This window comes from Mus caroli, chromosome 2 (assembly GCF_900094665.2).
Source record: "Mus caroli chromosome 2, CAROLI_EIJ_v1.1, whole genome shotgun sequence".
Taxonomy (NCBI): domain Eukaryota; kingdom Metazoa; phylum Chordata; class Mammalia; order Rodentia; family Muridae; genus Mus; species Mus caroli.
This window is the reverse complement of record NC_034571.1, coordinates 121,438,939-121,458,786: the sequence shown is the minus strand read 5'-3', so window position 1 is coordinate 121,458,786 and position 19,848 is coordinate 121,438,939. Positions and strand designations below refer to the sequence as shown.

The following is a 19,848-nucleotide window of genomic DNA, read 5'->3' as shown; positions in this document are numbered from 1 at the left end:
TGTCCTTCTTACCTGTTGGGACATCTTCTGGATATATGCCCAGGAGAGGTATTGTGGGATCCTCCGGTAGTACTATAGTACTATGTCCAGTTTTCTGAGGAACCGCCAGACTGATTTCCAGAGTGGTTGTAAAACTGAAGCAGGCTCTTATGTCCTGGCTGATTTAATACTTGGAATCCTCCTGTTTCTACCTCCTGAGTGCTGGGCTCACAAGCACACACCACACTTTTCTTATTTCTTGTACACCTCTCAACTGGTTCAAGTGATTCTGTTTTGATTTCTCCTGTTTTTATTTTTATAACTTAAGGAGACCATAGGAAAATGCAAGGGACAGATTCTAGAGAGCTTTTCTTCCCTGCTATTTACAACTCATATTCTTAGTGATGCTTTTTTCAGTTGATGATCAGTGTGGTATTGTGACTGTGGCTGTATAGGGATAACTATAGCTAACACAAAAGACTTCTGTATACAGCATGCTAATTCTAAGAGCTGTTGGTGGATAAACTTCATATGTTTATTTATAGATGAGTCACAGAGCTGTCAGGCAACTTGTATGTGGCCTTAAAGTTGGGCTTTGAAGCCAGGACTTTAAGCTTCAGGGTACATGCTCTAACTAAGATCCAAAGGAGGCCCAGCAAGATGTCTCAGTGAGTTGGTGAAGTCTCTTGCTGCCAAGCTTGGTGGACCTGAGTTTAATCCCAGAATTGCCTGTATGTTAGAGAGAAACATAGTTGCAAGAAGTTCTCTGAACATGCACCTCCCCCCAGCACACACAACAAACAAATAAATAAAAAAATGATTCAATGGAAGTGTCTACTGTCAAAACTGAAATAACCTGTTACCATATGATGTTATAGATAAGTTGTAGTACATATGGGTGTTACAGTCAGTTTATCCATGTGTATATAAATCACTAACATTGGGATTTATTTTCTATAAATACAGCCGTGACAAGTAGTTCATGGCATATTTGTAGCTACAACAGTGGTGCTCAGACATTACTGCTTTTCTGTCTTGACAGATTATAAGAGAAAATAGTATCTCTCTGAGTGAAATTGAATTGCCTTGTTCAGAGGACTTGAATTTGGAAACCTTGTCGTAAGTAATGTAGTGTGTGTGTGTGTGTGTGTGAACTATGTTAGCACCTGTCAGATCAGTTTACTTACATAGGAGAACCAGTGCTTGATTTGAGTAATTTGAGATCTTGTCTCAAAAAAAAAAAAGAAAGGAAGGAAGGAAGGAAAGAAAGAAAAGCAAAGAAAAATTTATGTACTTTCTCTTTTTTCGTTCTTTCCTTGGTGAGGAGCACTCTAAAGGTGTCCTTCCTTGTAGTATATGAAGAATGTCATGTAAGAGGCAGGCTACATCAGTGAGGGTTACATGGTCTTCTTCAGAAACCCACAGAGAGCTGCTGATTGGATAGAGACCTTCTTCACCATTCTCAGAAGGCTGGAAACTAGTTTGTAAAAGATGACTATTATTTTTATTCCAAGACAATGGATGATAATGGATTTTAGAGGACAATAACAACATTGTGTTTCTTGTCATTTGTTTTCAGGCAAGCACACGTCTACATCATTGCAGGAGCCTGCTTGTCTCTAGGTTTTCGATTTGCTGGCTCAGAAAACTTATCAGCATTTAACTGTCTGGTGAGGACTATCTTGGCTCATGCTGCTGTGCTCGGAGTTGTCCTTCTGTCGTACAACCCAAACCTTAACATGCCACCTTTAACTTTCAATTTTTCTTTTCCTTTTCCAGCATAAATTTGCAAAAGATTTTATGAATTATTTATCTGCACCCAATGCTTCTGTAGTAAGTCTTCTTTTTTTTCTTTCCCCTATTTGGAATAAAGTAAACAAAGAACATTTACAGATAAACCAGAAACTCGGAGGTTAGCAAACACATTTGCTGTTTGAATTTAAAGCAAGGTTTGAAGCACTGCTCTCTTTGTGTTTGGTTTTAAGGTAGTCAGTTAGTTGAGAACATGGTTACCCTTGAGATTATGATTAGCCTGAAAAGATGTGTGTATTTCTAATTCTTGTGATGAGAATAAATGAAGTATATAATATTTGTGGATTGTCATATTCCTATTCTGTCATGTTACTGAATGCCAAAATGTCCTTTAAAAAAAACCAAACACCTAGTGAGTATACAATCATTCTATAGACATTGCTTCTCTTATAACAAGGAGACAGCAAGATTTTATATCCTGGTTAATGGCATAGACCTATGCAGTAGTTTTTATAATGTGAAAGAAAATTAGAAATATCAAAATGCCCAAGTATTTAAGTTATGGCATGTCCATATGCTCTTATATATTGGATGTAGCAAGATCATGCTGTATAAGGCTTTTTGTGTTTGAAAATTGCTTATAAGTTATTAAAAGGGTTAACATGTATAGTAGTGTCTGATTTTCATCTATGGATATATATATATATATATATATATATATATATATATNATATATATATATATATATATATATATATATATATATGTAATATATGTATGTACAGGAAGAATTTCTGAGTGTGATGCTATAGGAATAATATCAGTTTTCAGTAGGTGGTGCATTGTATATGTTAGATTGCTCCATAGTGTTCTTTTTTTTAAGATTTAGTTTTAAAATTACAAACATTTGTAATCTTCCAAGTTCAGATATTTTTGGTAATGAAGAAAGTTGTAACACTAGGTAATGTTTTTGTGTCACCAGACAGGGCCCTATAACCTCGAAACCTGCCTGAGCGTGGTCCTGCTGTCTCTTGCCATGGTGATGGCTGGCTCTGGGAACCTGAAGGTGCTGCAGCTGTGTCGCTTCCTGCACATGAAGACTGGCGGAGAGATGAACTACGGCTTCCACTTGGCCCACCACATGGCCCTGGGCCTTCTCTTTTTGGGAGGAGGAAGGTGATGAGTGTTTTTGTTTTGTTTGTCCTTTAATAAAAGAGTTCATGAGGGAGAGCTATATATGTGATCTATTTGTTCAATTTGAAAACTACGTGTTTCTGTTGTTGGCTTTTTTCATACAAATGTTGGAATTTGTCATCTTTCATAGTAAATAACTGGATAGGACATTAATTTGAACTGTATTGATGGCACCTGCAGCAGAGGGTTGAAGTCCCTTGCCATGTTGTCTTCAGCTATTGCTATACTTACTTATGTGGTGCCTTGTGAGGTAGAGATTATGAGCAAGATGGGTATTTCTTAATATAGTTTGTGGCAGTTGCTTCTTTTTATTAATTTGGAATTATGAATACTTAAAGGTTGGGGCTGTAGCTAAATCATAAAGCATTTGCCTATCATGGACAGGGCCCAACCTGTGAATTCTTGGTGCACCAATAAAAATTAAAAGAGCCAACAAGGATGGGTAAAGAAATGTTAGCTGTAAGAATTCTTCAGTATTTTGTGACTTTTTGAATTATTTTCTTTCAATTAAGTACCTGCATTTAATGAACTCTCATAGTCACATTTTCGTCACTACACCTGGTGTGACTCCTTGCTTCTCTTTAAGATTGAATCACTTTTCTTTAACTGAGCTTCTGCCTTTATTTTTTTAATATTTTATTTTTAATTATATGTTTGTGTGTGTGTATATGTGTGTCTGTGTGTTTGTCTTTGTTAGGGTTTATGCAAATGAGTACTGGTGCCTGTTTGATCCCCTGGAGCTTGGGTTACACCCAGTTGTGAGCTACCCAACAAACTGGCGGAGAGCAGAGCCAAACCTGGTCCTTTGGAAGAGCAGCTCAAACTCATAAGCAATGAGCCATTTCTCCAGTCCCTGGCACTGCATTTTAGTAGTTGTTTTATTTTTAAATTGTCATATGTTTTCTATAATATTGATATTTATAACATCCTGCAATGTTGGGTTTAATTTCCAAGTTTCTAATGTTAATATATGAATATTCATCTTTGAATTTTGATTTATCAAGTGATAAAATACTTCATTGTCATCCCTCTGTACTATTTTAGGGTAAGCCTTGCTTATTCCTGGGTTGTTTTAACATTTGTAGAATGGCTTCTGCTTTGAATAGTAGTCAATCTGGAAGTGATGTAAGGACTAACTGTGAAGAGATGTGTTCCCCACCAAGAATATTTTGCTTATCATGGCATCTTACCAGTGTACCTTGTTATAGAACCCCACGCTTCCACCCCAAGCATGCCTTGAAGCTATGTCCAGGAAACTAACAGCGTCTCTCCCACTGAATTTGCTCTGCAGGTACTCTTTGAGCACATCCAACTCATCCATTGCTGCCCTTCTCTGTGCCCTTTACCCACATTTCCCAGCCCACAGCACTGACAACCGGTGAGTCTCATGCATTGCTAAGCCTGTTTCCTGAGGTCTGCTTTACTTTCATGGACTATTTCTTTGATTTTGAACTTAGCTCCATAGCTAAATCTTTTAAATGTATCTTTCAAAGTATTAGACTAGAAGAAAATTCTGGATGTTTGATGCCTGATCATTCTCACATCTGTCAAGCTGTTGTAAATCCAGGTGTAAGCCAGATAGAGTTATCTTTAGGTATAAATTAACCATACAACTTTAGGGAAGTATAAAAAAATAATACCTTTTTTCTGTTACAGTTATTTATTTCCAAGAAAAAAACTTAATCTCAATTAGTGACCATGTGAGTTCTTTCTTTTACACAATTACTGTGAGGTTTTGTGTAAATGACATCAAAGAGGAACAAAAATAGAGACCTTTAAAAAGTAAAACAGACAATTTAGAAGTGGCAGGAAGCAACAGTTTGAAGTTATATAACGTGAGCATTAGAGAGCATTGTAGAGCATTGTAGAGCACAGAGTGACTAGCATCTCCTTTTCTAGGGCAGTGTCCAGAATAAGGGACTTTTTTTGTGTATCAGGAAAGGGAAGAAAATAGTTCCTGATAAATGACACTGTGAGAGGCCAGCACTGTACTTAATCTAATCAGTTGTCTGTCCAAAAGTCAGCAGCATTCTTTGTCTAAATGAGTAGTAAAATGTCAGGAGCCCTTAAAGCCACTTACCATGCATGACTTTGCTCTCTAGTGTCAAGTATAACGGATGACAAGAAATGCCTGCTCTGCAAAAGTGTCTGATGTGAAATCCAACCTCTGTCAAGTGGGGCCCAGAACATTGTTAATTTCCTCCAGCTCTGACCTGCGGCCTCCATCCTTTCATTTAGAATGTTTCAGTGGGTTGTTAGAGTCAGTTACTAAGTCATTGCAGGGGAGTGTTGGATATGTGATAAGTTGAATTTTTCCCTTCTATCCTCCCTCCCTCCTTTTCTCCCTACCTTTCTCCCTCCCTTCCTTCCTTCATTCCCAAGGTTTTAATGTGTATTCAAAGTTTGCATGGAACTAGTATGTGATCCAGGCTGCCTTTGAACCTGTGATCTACTTCAACCTCCCAGGTGTTGAGATGATAGAGGCACATGCTGCTGTATGCAATTTGGTGATAATTACACAGAATCTTTATGTAGGTTTGAGAGTATAGTATAGTTGCAGAGTGCTTGCTTAGCACGTGCAAGGCCCAGTATTCAGTACCCAATTCTGCCCTTCCCCCATCTTTAAATATAAGTAATTCCCCCCTCCTTCAGTTTTATTTTTAATACACTGACAGTAGTGAATAGATTTGAGTAAGAAAAAGGCTGTTTTTTATCACTAGTTTTTCCAAATTGTACGTGTGTGTACGCATGTGTGTTGTATGTATGGCCTGTATGTGCATGTAGAGGCTCGAGATTGACATTGGGGATTATTTTTGTCTGTCATCCCCTACTTTTTGAGATAGGCTTCCTACTGAATCTAGAGCTTGAATGGCAGGCCACCAAAGCCCCCAGAATCCCAGGATCCACTGTCTCCTCTTTCCTGGCACTGGAGGAGTTACAGGTCTATGCCCTGTACCAACTTTTGTATTGGTTCTGGGGATCCAAACTCAAGTCTTCATGCTTAACCCATGTACATTTCACCAACCCACCGAGTCATCTCCTCAGCCTTGTTTTTTTTTTAATTGTAATCTCATTTCATTACTTTTTAATGGGATCTAAAACTTACCTAAATTTTAAAATTTCGTTAAAAATTTTAATATGAAGATTCAAAAGCAAATATACACACATTGGCAGTCTCGCCCATCAGAGTTCTACTGGGGTGTTTCAGTTGTTTGTGTATAAGGGTGTGTACATAGAGAGCATTGTTCTCTGAAGAGAACCCCTGGTGTCCTTTCTTCCCTACTAACCCTGAGGAAAGTACAGCAATTACAGCAGATCCCCGGGAGGGGCCGGGAGGCGTCTTGTGTGAATGGGTGAATGGGGCCTGTTGCTTCACATCTGTGCTTTAGGCCATCATTAGTAAATACTTTCCTGTTAGGACCATTGTTACTTCTTGAAAAATTTTTTTTACCTGTGAACTCAGATAATTCTTAGATCAAAGATTACAGAAGTAGTTTCTTAGGATTTCTCAGTACCCGTTAGTGTCTGCACTTGGTTCAGTAGATAAAGGTGCCTGGTGGCCTGGGTTTAATCCCTAGACCCACGTGGTGGAAGGAGATAGATAAGGAGTTCCTTAAAAGTTATCCTCTGACCCCTGCATACATGTATCACATGCATACACACACTAAACAATACAATAAAAAATTTAAACTAGAATTTCTCTGTACTTTTAATTGAATTTGTCATCTTCATTTCAGATTCTTCTTAGGAAAATATTTACCACCCCATCTTGGTGTAGCCTGTGAGCAGTGGTGGTTGTCAGTCTCTTCACTTCTCTGGGTTTTGTGCACAGGTATCATCTCCAGGCCCTTCGGCACCTCTATGTGCTAGCTGCAGAACCAAGGCTCCTGGTACCTGTGGATGTGGATACAAACACACCCTGCTATGCCCTTATAGAAGTTACTTACAAGGTACCTAACTCTCCCTGTCATCTTTGCAGGTCAGATTATTTTAAAAGCATTTTAGCAAAAGGTGACGACACTAAGTTGAACAGTCATAAAACCCTAAGTTTCCTAAGTTGCTGCTCGTTGCCAGAGCGGCTCGCTCTCGTATTTGTGTGTTATTTTTGGCATTATCAGCTGTTCCTTTGTCCCTAGAGCTGATCATTGGAAAGTGTTCCTGGTAACTTTATGTGGCTAATTCTAGTGTTCTACAAAGTGAGTTTGGTTTATAATGATTCTTAAAGTTTGAGTTTGTTGAACATTCAAAATTCGCAAATTTTGTATTTGTGTATCCTAAATTTGTTTATCTTTGATTGGGATTCATACGTAGATTATAATCATGTAGTCTGCACCACATTAATAAATACTTAGGTTCATCAAAATGTGCTACACTTTGAGATGTGAAAGTGCGATGATGATGTCATTCCTGAAGGAAATGAGTGGCTAGGCGTGAGGGCAGTGCTGGCAGTGTGAGACTTAGAGGGCTATATGGAGAACTCTTATCTAGCTGAAGAGTTTTGGGCAACTGTCACAGAGCAAACTAGGCTGACAAATGGGGCTTGGATATAAACCCGTGCTGTAGAAGCACAGCCCGACAGCGTTGCTGCTCAGGGAAGGGCAAGCCACCAAGGTGTGGAGGGTGATGAGTGCTCTGTAATAGAATGTGGGCCCTAGTATTAGGGATTAGCTGCAGCTCAGCTCTAGAATACTTGCCTGGCATGCACCAGGCCTTGGACTCCGTGTAGGACTGCCAAGCAAAGGCTGTTAGAGGAGGTGCACTGTTTCATAGTCACATGCAGACTGAGCAAGGGGAGACAGAGTGACCATTTGGCCCATGCTGGCTCTGCTTTACCTTTGTAAAGGGCACTCAGTGGTATGAACAGACCAAAGAAGAACTGATGGCTCCAACCCTTCTTCCAGAACTTCATCTTTTAAAGCAGGTAAGTTGGTGTGACTTTGGAGGTTTACGAAGGGCGCAAATTGAAACAGAATTGCATATCTGTAAAGGTCTTCCCATTTAAGAAAAAAGAACTGCAGGAGGAATATTCATGAAGGGCAGAAGAAGTCTTATGTTAGAGGTTTTTACTGATAGTCCGTGTCCTTTCAAACATGGTTCGAATGCCTTTTGGATGGTTCACAAGCAATTGGATCTTGTTAACTTATAGGTGGCTCATTGCAGTGAGTCACTATTCCCTCAAAGAAGCGTGCTCAGTTTGCCAGCTTTGAGTTACTATGTTTACAATTGTCCCTGCAGATGAAAGTTAAAGGGCCAAGATACTGGGAACTGCTCATAGATTTAAGCAAGGGAGAACAGCACTTGAGGTAAGTATGCTGAGTTCACACCTTAGCCTTTCCAGCAGTGCATAGAAGTCTACAGGGAGGTGGGTTCTAGAGTAGTGTCTGGGTAGTGTTATTACTCTTTGGTCTCATGCATGACAGCACGTATAGTATGTTGAACAATATGGTCTATATCTTTGAAATGGGTTTTGTTTTAAAATGTAAACGTTTTAATTTGAAAATCAAAATGTAAATGTTTACACAAGTTCATTGAGAAACTAAAACTGACTCAGATAGTAATGGGTACAGTAAGATTTAGTGTAAAGGGGACTGTTTATAGCATCTGATGCCTGTCAGACATCTCCTGTTGCTTCTTTGTACTGTTGTGTTGTTACAACTAACATAAGGCTATGGGAGGTTCCTTTCAGGTAGAATAAACTATATCCAAATAATTATTTAGCATGTAATTATTTATACATTAGAAAGTATGTAAATTGTTTAAATTCACAGGAAGTTTTGACAAGCATGTAAAAGTTTCATAGTCTGGTTCCAGTTCTATCTTCTTAGTGTCCAGCAGCTAATTTCTATTTAGTCTGTATTAGATTCATTAGTATTTTCTTCCTACTGCAGAACAGTTACTGTGTCTTTACTACTCTCAGTGTCGTAGACACATTGCTAGGGACACAGGAGTCAGCAGTGTTAGGGAAGACCTGGAGAAACTCAGTCCTGAGCAGGTGGAATCCCTTCTCACTGAACAAGGTCATGAATCTCGACATCACAGAAAAGTGGGGGTGCATCCTACCCTCACTTATGTGTACTCAGTCATTTTTTGCAGAGTTAATAATCCTGCCAGAGAATGGGGACAACTTTCTCCCCTATAAAAGTGGCACCGGAAAACACCAAGTTCAGCAGAGAATTATTAATTATTAATAATACCGCCCATAAAACCATCTTTTTTTTCCTTTCTTCCAGGTCCATTCTTTCTAAGGATGGAGTTTTATATGTAAAGCTCAGGGCAGGCCAGCTCTCCTACAAAGAAGACCCAATGGGGTGGCAGAGTTTGTTGGCACAAACTGTTGCTAATAGGAACTCTGAAGCCCGGGCTTTCAAGGTAGTGTTGCATTTCGCTAGTGTCTTCTCAGATAGATTGTAAAGCTGAATGGACCATGGTTTCTCTTGCTTTCTTAGGTGACACCTATAATAAAATAGGGATGGCACCGGGCAGTAGTGGCGCACGCCTTTAATCCCAGCACTTGGGAGGCAGGGGCAAGCGGATTTCTGAGTTCGAGGCCAGCCTGGTCTACAAAGTGAGTTCCAGGACAGCCAGGACTACACAGAGAAACCCTGTCTCGAAAAAACAAAACAAAATAAAAAATAGGGCTGGCATGCTAGTATTCTGTGTAAGACTCGTGTTTAGTGCCACCTATAAAAAACCACCACACTGCAAGCAAGATTTGGTTTATTTTACTTAACTAGTCCCCCGAAGAGAGAAAGAATTTGTAATTTAGCACTAGTGTTTCAGTATGTTGACCAGGTTGGCATCACCTCTTCTGGCTCCCCTTGGCTCTCTGTTTTGCAGTGTGGGAGATTGAACCCGGTACTTTATGTATGCCAGCATTAAATGTTCTATTACTCAGCAATAACCCAGGCCTGACCTCATAGTGTGTAATTTCCTTGTCTCAGACTCCTGAGTGCTGGGATTATAGGCAAACACCACCATGCTTGGTTGTACATTAGAGGGAAAACCCAGTTTTAAACCACATTTGCTTCTTTATAAAGGAAATGATGAGAACTTGAGTCTTGCTTTTTAGTTTATTTCCTAGTACTCAGCTACAGTACTGTTTAAAATGATAAAACAAAACAAAACAAAAACAAACCAGTTAAAGCGTGAGTTAAAGCTCACTACTGTGCATATCTGTGTTCTAGAATTCATTTCCGTCATTAAGAATGTGTTCTGTAACACATCTAGCCTTAAACTTAGGAATTTAATCTCAGTTTTAAGAGTTCAGGGCCAGAAGTGTGTTGAGGAGCCTCTGAGTACCTGGGTCTCAGGCCATAAGCAAAGATGTGTTAGCTCAGCAGCCAAGGGGCAGCCACAGATTCCCCTTTCTTTATTCCTGAGTAAGAAGGTAACAGTTCATTGTAGTTCACCTTACGTCTCATCCGGATTGGTCAGTTGATGTTAATCCTTTCTCACGGTTATCAGGATATAAATGTATAAAAGTTCTAGCCTTGGTGTCAAGTGTGGATTGTTGCTGAAATATTTTGAAGATTTTTTTTTGTTTTTGTTTTTGGCTTAAGTTAGCACTATTTCTTTTTCTAAAAATTAGAGCCTATATGAAAAGTGAATCCAATTTATAGGTAAGTTTGAGCTTAATTTTGAATATTGAAAGTATATAAAAATTAAAGGACAGCTTAGTGTCTTGCCTTCTGGGAGTTCAGAAATAAAATAGGAACCAAAACTGAAGTACTCCATTTTCAGTTTGGAGTAGTAAGTGCTGTAATGAATGTTTTTCCTACTAATTTTTTTTATTGTAGTAAAATACACAAAAAATAAAATTACTGCCTTAGCTGTTTATAAATATGAAATGTTTTTAAATATGTAGCTATCAGTAGAACAATTACAACTTGAAAACTTAAGCTCTCCCTCTTAACACTAATTCCTCAACTAGCTCCATGCAGCTGCCCCCTTTGTCTTTTTGTCTGTGTGATTCCAGTTCCTCTTAAGGACCTCAAACATGAAGGAGCATAGTAATTGTCCTGTTTTGGAAGCTCGCTTGAGTGAGATTCCTCTTTCCTTACTCTCTTGTATAGTATTTGGGGTGTTGTTGTTGTTGTTGTTTCCTGAGACAGGGTTTCTTTGCATAGCCCTGGCTGTCCTGGAACTCACTCTGTAGACCAGGATGGCCTTGAACTCAGAGATCTACCTGCCTCTGTCTGAGTGCTGGGATTAAAGGCGTGCGCCACCAGTGCCTGGCTAAGTATTTGTACTTTTAAGCAGGCTTTTTAGTTAGACAGTGAGTGAGGAAGGAAAGCCTTTTGTGAGTAGTTTATAGAAAGAAGACATGTTTATTAATGACCTCTGGGCAATCAACACTTCATCTTACCTTTGCAAAGGCTTGTAACTTCCTAACAGGACAGGGTGACCGAGCTCCTCCTTGTTTTGTCTTGTGGGACTGACCATTGTGGGAGAGGAGTAGGTAGAGCCTAATAACTGCAAGCCTCACGTTGTGAGCAGAAAGGGAAGTACTAGTTGGTTATCTCATTTAAAGTGGGCTTTGTTTTTTTCTTTTAGCCTGAAACAATTTCATCATTCACTTCTGATCCAGCACTTCTGTCATTTGCTGAATATTTCTGCAAGCCGACTGTGAGCATGGGTCCAGTAAGTATTATATTGTTTGCTGGGCACCAGGATAAGCCTTTGTTAGTTCTGTCAATAGACAACCAAAGTCACGTCTGCCTTTGCGATGGATGACATCCCTTGCATGTGGTAGAGATTGCTGATAAAACCTGTGCCTTCGGTTGCCACCACCACATCTTCCTCTCCTGGGCCCCCTGGTGGATTTGACTCTGGGAGCTCTGTTTACCTGGGTGTTGTTTACCCCTACATCTCTGTTGGTGTTATGCTGCCTTTCTGGATCCCACTCACAGCTGACTAAAGGCTCGTCTCTGGTGTACTCGCAGGTGGTTCTTTTGTTTTGTTTTGTTTCCCTAGATTGATCATTAATCTACCAGATCACATGCTGCTACCTCACCATTCTTTTTAGGTTTTCATTGATGTTATAACACTGCATGGACTATGACTTTCTTTCTGAAGAGATGAACTGTTTACACTGTTTACCATAGAGCTTCAGAATGAGCTAGTAATAGCTCACATGGTTGTTTCTTGACTTGATTTTGTGATATGCTTTGATGTGCTACAAAGTAATTGTGCTTTTCCATAGAAACAGGAGATTCTGGACCTCTTTTCTTCGATACTTTATGAGTGTGTTGCTCAGGAAACCCCAGAGATGTTGCCTGCCTACATAGCAATGGATCAGGTATGATTCCAAAATTATTTGCATTCTAATGCAATTGATGGTGTACTTCAGATGACCTACTACACAGTGGGGAGTTCCCCATGTATTCAGTTTTCAGTTTCTTGTTTGCTTGTAGACATCAAGAAGCTGTTTCCAGTTGAGAGCTCTGTGCTGGACTTGGAGATAGCAGGAGTGTTCTCTGGAAGGCTGCCTTCCTCTTGGGAGTCACACATCCCTTTCCATCTTTTTCCCTTGGTTCGGGGAGGGAGAGATCATTTCCTTTCTTGATTTAGTCTTCCTGTGTCATCTCTTATCTCCTTTCTTTATGGGAAGGCCACAAATGAGTAGCAGGTGAGCCCTATGTGCCCTGGTGTTGGCTGGATAGGAACTTCCACCTTCTTGGCCAAGTCTGCAGGCAGTTTAGAGCCAGGAGCTCTGATTTAGGAAGATGGTGTTCGTTTTGATTCTTTTGATAGTTTCTGAGTGTCTACCAGGGAAGGGACATAATGCCTGAGAGCTTTCCTAAAGCATTGACCTTCTCATCAGGGTTGTTATTAATATAGTTTTCTCACAGTCTCATAGGTTTTCAGACCCATGTTTACAGTTAAACTTAGCCAGTAATTTTCTAACCTGGCTAAAATTAATCTGGGGAATCTTAAAATGCAGATCTTCAAATCCTGTTCCATACCTTCTAAGTTGGAGTCTGGTGGGCAAGATCCAGAACCCATAGTTTTAAAAATTCTGCAGTAAATATGAAGAGTTTATAGATTGGCATTTAGGATTCTGTCTCAAGCCAAAGAACTAATATTTGATGAAAAAAATAATCTTGTGGATAGCTGAGTGGGAAAAACATTTAGTCAAGAAATAATTCCCCAGGCATGAAAATCACAGTACGTAAAGTAGTGTTGTACATTCCAGCAGAAGCACAGGGCCAGAATGCTGTTATTGTGTGGCTCTGTCTCTTCTCAGTTGCAGAGAGTGATCATGGTGCTATGCTGGTGCTCTGCTTGCTGCCTCTCTTGGCATAGCAGCTAAGTTAGACTTCTTGGTTGCTGATTAAATGTTCTCTTCTCTTTAAAAACTTTGGGTATCTTTACCCCTCCACCATCTAGAACAGTCTCCATGAATGAATGTCTCCTCTGGTAGTAGCCATGGTACCTTTATTGGTGATTCTTAACATCAGCATGATCAGTGATTAGGCCTCTGCCCCACAGGGATTCCTGGCTGTCCCTATGTCACTGTACCCCAACTTCTTCCCCGGAGATTTATACCATTGTGTAGGGGTCTACATTATTCAGGGTTGTTGAGCCAAGAATGAACTTGACCTTTGTTGCTTTTACTTGGAAGTTGCCCTCGTGTTGAGGAAAGTGAGCCACACTGGAGAGGGCTCCTTAGTGTAGTCAACTGCACTTCAATACCCCATGAATCTCCATAGCCTCTTGCTGATCTTGTCAGCCATATTGGGACATACCCTGAAGACAGCATGATTAGAACATCTTTCATTAAACAGACTGTTCTTTCTCTTTCTTCACACAGGCTCTAAGAAGTCTTAAAAAGAGAGACATGTCAGACACATCTGATCTTTGGCAGATAAAGTTGATATTAGAGTTTTTCAGTTCCCGAAGCCACCAGGATAGGCAGCATACCTATCCTAAGCGAGGGCTCTTCATAAACTCCGAGTTCCTACCTGTGGTGAAGTGCACTGTTGATGCTACCCTGGACCAGTGGCTACAAGGTATGGTGGTACTGTGGCCTTGTGCTTGAAGGGTATCTCAACTGAGGCTTTTCTATTCTTAACAGTTTCCACTGGCAAACAAGGTAAACCTGGGCATAATCTACAGCTTGATTTTTTTTTTTTTAAGAACTTTTTTTAAAATAATTTTTAGATGTATTTATTTATTTATTATATGTGTGTATACTGTAGCTATCTTCAGACACTCCAGAAAAGGGCATCAGATTTTTGTTACAGATGGTTGTGAGCCACCATGTGGTTGCTTGGATTTGAACTCAGGACCTTTGGAAGAGTAATCGGCGCTCTTAACTGCTGAGCCATTTCACCAGCCCCTACAGCTTGATTTTTGAGGAGTCTGATTGTGTACTTCAGTGTCTTTTTAAAAAAATACATTTCCCTGCTCTCGGGAAGGGCATATTGACTGAGTCAGTGATATCCTTGAGCATCCTTAGCCCTGACTGACTCTCTGCCAGGAGAAGTGCTGACTTGAGAAAGAAGGAAACTATCAAGTCACTCATGCTGACTCACATCACACGAGGGATGCAACCATGGGAATACATTGTACGTCACTTGTACATGAGGTTGACTTTCTGCACTCAGTTCCTGGATCTTTATATTCCTTTCAGTTTATTCAAGTCCTTACACCAAGTATCTGATGGTGACCTGCTTTCAGTACATGCAAACCCTTGTCATGGTCGTAACAATTCTTGCTTCGGTATTTAAGCTGTCCTGCTGTGACACTGGGGAAATAAGTTTCTGACAAACAACCAGACTGTAAAGAGGTTTGTGAAAAGCAAATGAAGGACCCTGCTGTGCCAGCACTGTGTAACTTTGCAATGTTTCTGATAGACATTTAAATCCCCCACCCTTTTGTGAAGATGTTATGTAATAAATGTCAGTGTTTTCTTTCCATTGGGTTTGCTGTGTCAGCACGTGTAGAAGGCCTTTGCCATTGAGTTTCTGCAAATTCTCTGATGGCAAACATCTTAGAATGTAAAAACTGTTTGGTAGTGACAAGCAGTCTTAGTCCTAGTTGCTTTGTGGTTCTTCAGGACATTTGGTGAATTCAGTTTTCCAAACATCTTTATCTCTCTTATTCTCTCAAATTTTCTTTTTTGGTACAAATGACTTATGTCTGTAACAGAAGACTGAACTGAACTGAAATAATGAGGCTAGCGGTAAGCTCGGGTTACTGGAAGTACACAGTTAAGACAGGATTGAGAGACTCAACTCGTTGATTGCTGGACCTACAGCTTTTACCCCTGAAGTTCCATTTGCTATTCTCTGCTTGGTCACTTTGTCCCCTTGTACTAAAACAACCAACAATTCCTTTCTTGCATATTTTCATGCCACTCAGAGAGAGAAAGGAGATGCTTTTGGGAACCATGGCATGAAGATAGACATTCCTATCACAGAAGCAAATGTGTTGAGCATCTTGATTATGACCCAAGCTGCATCTCAGACTATTCCTTAGCCCACCCCTTATGTCACAGAGTATCTTCACTGAATGACTTAGGTCACTTGTCCTCAGTTGACTACTATGCCCAAGATAGGACTGCCTTGGCTGTTCTAGGCTAGAATCCTCAAAGCATGGCTCCTGAGCAGCAGCAGTGCTTGCTTGCACCATGTTACATGTGCATTTTCCTGCCGTTACTCCAGACCTACCACACCAGAAACGTGACCCGTGTCAGACTTTCAGAAATACTCTGATAAGAACTGCAATTTGATCATCTCCTGCTAAGAATAAATAGATTCTAGTCCTGGGATGAAATCAGTCTCCTTGAATATTACACTGGAAGAAAAGATTTGACAGTGGGCATCTGTTATCCTGTAATCACCTGTATTTGTGTGTATTTCCTCACTAAACTGGGCAGCGTCAGGCTACCCAGTGTTTGTACCTGTGCAGCACTGCCTGGTTTGTGCCGGGGCTAAGTATACACTTGATGAAAAGGTTATGAAAGCAATCATTTCCTGTCTCTCTTGTCTCTGTCCCTGACCCATTCAACTCCTTTTGTGTCCTCTCATAGCTGGCGGTGATGTGTGTGTGCATGCCTACCTCAGTGGGCAGCCTGTTGAGAAGTCTCAGCTAAACATGCTGGCCTGCTTCCTTGTCTACCACTCTGTGCCAGCACCACGACACTTGCCACCCATGGGACTGGAAGGTAACCCCATCTCAGCCTCTTTTCAGTATTTGTTCCTTGCTAGTATCTAGTTGGGGAGAAACTCGTGTCAGTCCCCTTCTCTAATGCGGTACTCAGCTGTGTTCATGATTTGTTTGTTGAGAATGCTTTCTGAAAGGAGAACAGACCATATACTTTTACCTCCGAAAAAGATGTTATTAGAGCAGGACTATCGAGTAAATGTGTATATTATTCCATATATGAATGACATCTCTCTATATATTTAATTTATATGAATTGAACTCAAGGTCTTGGGCATGGTAGCCAAACATTCTACCACTGGGCTATATTTACAGAACTTACTTGATTTTTCTTATAACTTTGTAAGATTTCTTAGTTTTTAAAGGGTTTATGTAATCACAGTCTCTGATACCCTAAAACTTCAAAGCTGTTGATTGAATGCTATGTCCAGTATGGAATCAAGCACTAAGTTTGTCTGTAAAACAACCTGATTTATTCATGTCACATTTGAATTACTACCCTTTAATTGAGAGTGAAAAAATATTTTTGAGAAGATGGCTCTGTTAATGTGCAATCACTTTTAGCTTAATGGCATTTTTTGTGTAGAAAACCTCAGAAAAAAATGTAGTATAACCAGACTTAGTTATGGCCATGAGGAACTGCTTCTATTTTGTGGCGTTCCCATGGAAACAAATACAAAGGTTAGTCAAATGCATAACATAGCAGTTACAGGTTTGCTGTTACCTTTTCTGGTTGGATTGTTTGGGAGTTTTTTGACTATGGTAGGGAAAGAGAACCCATGTATTGCCAGGAAGACTCCTTGACTTGTGGGAGAGACGTGAGGGCATAGAGAGACCAAGGGAGCCGGAGTTTGCAAGATGTATCAGAGAGGAACGGGCTATGCAGAAAGTACCAGGGGAGCTTCTGGATTTAGAAGTTAATGGCCAAAAAGTTGCATATAAAGGAATTCCCTGGAGGGAAGAGCTTACAAGTGGACTAGAAGATAACCTGCCAGTTGTTTACTAGTACCTGTCCCACCGCCTCTTAGAAGAATTCTTAGTAGAATTTAGGAGGGTAGGGAAGTAAATTACCTCTGGACTATACCATGTTGTGGTCACACCTTATAAATCTCAAAGGATCAACATAAGTTGTGATCTATGATCGTAACTGCAGGCATGCTTTGTTGAAAGCTAACTGTACCCAGATCTAAGCTCAGTAGCTAAAGAACATGGAAGTACCCAGCAATGAAAAGTAGGTGAAATTCAATATGTGGCATATAATAAAAACAGCCCCGCCCCCTCCTCAGGGCATAGTAGTCCACACCTATAATTTAAGCATTTGGAAATTAAATTCCTTGGAGGCCATCCTTGGCTACAGAGTGAGGTAGGAGCTGGTCTTGGCCCACACAAGACCCTGTCTCAGGAAAAAATAACAACAATAAACAACAGTAACAGCAGCTACTGTTTACAAGCTCACACACTGCCATGCTAATGCAGCCCCTGGCCTAGGCTGCTTAGATTTGTGCTGCCTCACGGTGCTCCTGCGTCCCTAATTATTTACACTTTGCCATTTGTACTTTGCTGCAAGCCAAATAGCTGTCTCTCCCTGGCTTCTTGTGGGGCAAGATTCTTTTCTACCTTTTATCCCCTCTATTTTCTTTCTTTGCTCCCCACCCTGTTCTTACTCAAATAAGGAAGTAAACACTGCAGAATGAGAAAAAGAAAAGTAAAACAAAAACAGCAGCCCACATGCAGAGAAACAGGAAGGTGTATAAGCCGTGCTGCTGGGACTGTAGCGTGGGGAGGAAAGGATGAGGAAGCTTGAGAGACTCTTTGGCGATGTGCCTGTGGGTCTAGATCTCAGTAGACAATCATTTGGGTATTGTCTAAAATCCTGGATAGCCAGGCCTCACTCCAGTGAGTATGTGTAATCTGTGGGACCAAGAACAAGAGGCAGTAGATTAACTCTCAGTCTTTAGTCTGTTGAGGTTGTTTGTTTGTAAAAGATTGAACTCACAGATCAAAAATTAAGTATGAAAATCAGTTTTCAAAATCACTTATAGTAATTGAAGTTAATTGAGTTTAATGTACATAAGTTTTCACAGTGGTTAATTTCTAAAGTACAGAATGGATAAATTTAAATTCTTTAATTGTTTTAGGAAATTAAAAATTCAAGGTTTGCCACTGGGGTGCTTTTGTGTAGAAGGAAGGCTTTCTGGCTCAGGTGTGGTGTGCAGAGCTTGGGAGGGCTGTGTGACTGAGGCTGTGTAGTGATGTCACCTTCTGCATCTCTGTCTCTTCAGGGAGCACAAGCTTTGCTGAACTCCTCTACAGGTTCAGACACCTGAAGATGCCGGTCCGGGCTTTGCTAAGACTGGCTCCTGTGCTGCTTGGGAACCCACAGCCGATGGTTATGTGACCACCTCTGCCGGGAAACCCACCCTAAAAATGACTGCGGCACAGAATCCTGATGGCAGCAAAGTGAAGGCAGCATTTCTGTTTTGTGACCAATGGAACTCAGTTGCATACGCCTCACTGTGTTTAAAATCCATGTTGAAAATATGACAGATAACGCTGGTGCTGTCCACGTGTCATATGATGTATAAAACATCAGTTAAAACTCAAATTTTGTAAATAAAGATTTTTGGTTTGTTTTCAAAACTATTGATGATTGCTTTGGACTTCAGAGAATAGATGGACAGGCTGAGTTTTTAAGCCTTTGAACTTTAGTGGTTCAGGTTCTGTACTCAGAACTGCAAGGCTTAAAAAGCCACATTGTGAAAATGGACTTTGTGCTCCCCGGGAGCGTTTATGTGTTGTCTGTTAACGTAACAGTTATCTTCTCTACAATGAGTCTGTGCTTCCCGTGGTGGATGGATGGCAGCATTACTGCCAGCAGATTTCTACTGAATGAAGAATTGCTCAGCATGGAGTACTGGACTGTGCCCAAGCCCTAACCTTGGTGCAACTGTGAAGGCTGCAGATCTTTGAAGATAATCAAGGTTAAAGGGCACTCTAAGGGGGAGTCTATTTGGTAGAATCGATGTCCTGTTCAGAAGAGGAAAAGAGATGATTTTCTCTCTGTACCATGTGAGAACTCATAGCACAACTGCTCACAAGCTAAGAAGATTCCCTTGTGAGGAACCAGTCAGACAGTCTTGAGCTTCAGCACCTAGAAGTATAAGCGATAAATTCCTGATGCTTAAGCCATCTTGTCTGTGGTACTTGGTGTTTGCAGCCTGTGCAGGCTGTGCATGACACCTGCTCAAAATACTGAAAATACAGAATTACCCCCACAGAGGAGTGCTAAGAAATACGGAAAGCAGTCTATCTGAACTAAAGGTCTGGAAAGTGCTTTTGCATTCTGAGTTTCAGGACAGCTCATGATGCCCCATGTAACAGGAACAACACTCCTTTCACTCCATTTCAACCTGTGCTCACAGCTTTCTCTCAGACCAGTGTGACTGTAAACAAGTAGGAACTGCAGAATGCCTACTCGCTTACTTCCTGCTTGTTTCTGAAAAAGCCAATAGAAATTGCTCCATTGGGATTTGGTAATGTCCATCTGCCTGCCTGCCTGCCTGCCTGCAGCAAGGTAATTTGTGGCTGACTTTGAGGGCAAAATGTGCTTTCCTTCACTTTCAGATTAAGGATTGCAATTAAATGGCAGTTGGTGATGAACATTCAATTTGTATCAATATTGAACCCACTGTCCAAGTTATTTTTCACTCTCAGTTGTTAATGGTTGCCATGGAGGATGTGAAAGAGATGACT

General features: G+C 40.5%; 1 protein-coding gene across 1 annotated transcript in view; it reads left to right on the top strand.

The window, feature by feature from the left end:
- Anapc1 (anaphase promoting complex subunit 1) overlaps window positions 1-18,735 on the top strand; it is a 77,498-nt gene extending 58,763 nt beyond the window's left edge. Inside the window, exons 35-48 of the mRNA XM_021182343.1 lie at window positions 1,022-1,098; window positions 1,559-1,649; window positions 1,759-1,812; window positions 2,714-2,907; window positions 4,217-4,303; window positions 6,758-6,875; window positions 7,769-7,846; window positions 8,161-8,228; window positions 9,156-9,294; window positions 11,479-11,565; window positions 12,128-12,223; window positions 13,739-13,937; window positions 15,962-16,096; window positions 18,378-18,735. Of these exons, the coding sequence (XP_021038002.1) occupies window positions 1,022-1,098; window positions 1,559-1,649; window positions 1,759-1,812; window positions 2,714-2,907; window positions 4,217-4,303; window positions 6,758-6,875; window positions 7,769-7,846; window positions 8,161-8,228; window positions 9,156-9,294; window positions 11,479-11,565; window positions 12,128-12,223; window positions 13,739-13,937; window positions 15,962-16,096; window positions 18,378-18,493 (1,539 nt within the window). The 3' untranslated portion in view covers window positions 18,494-18,735. The remainder of the gene's footprint in view (window positions 1-1,021; window positions 1,099-1,558; window positions 1,650-1,758; window positions 1,813-2,713; window positions 2,908-4,216; window positions 4,304-6,757; window positions 6,876-7,768; window positions 7,847-8,160; window positions 8,229-9,155; window positions 9,295-11,478; window positions 11,566-12,127; window positions 12,224-13,738; window positions 13,938-15,961; window positions 16,097-18,377) is intronic.
- The last annotated feature ends 1,113 nt before the right edge of the window (window positions 18,736-19,848 follow it).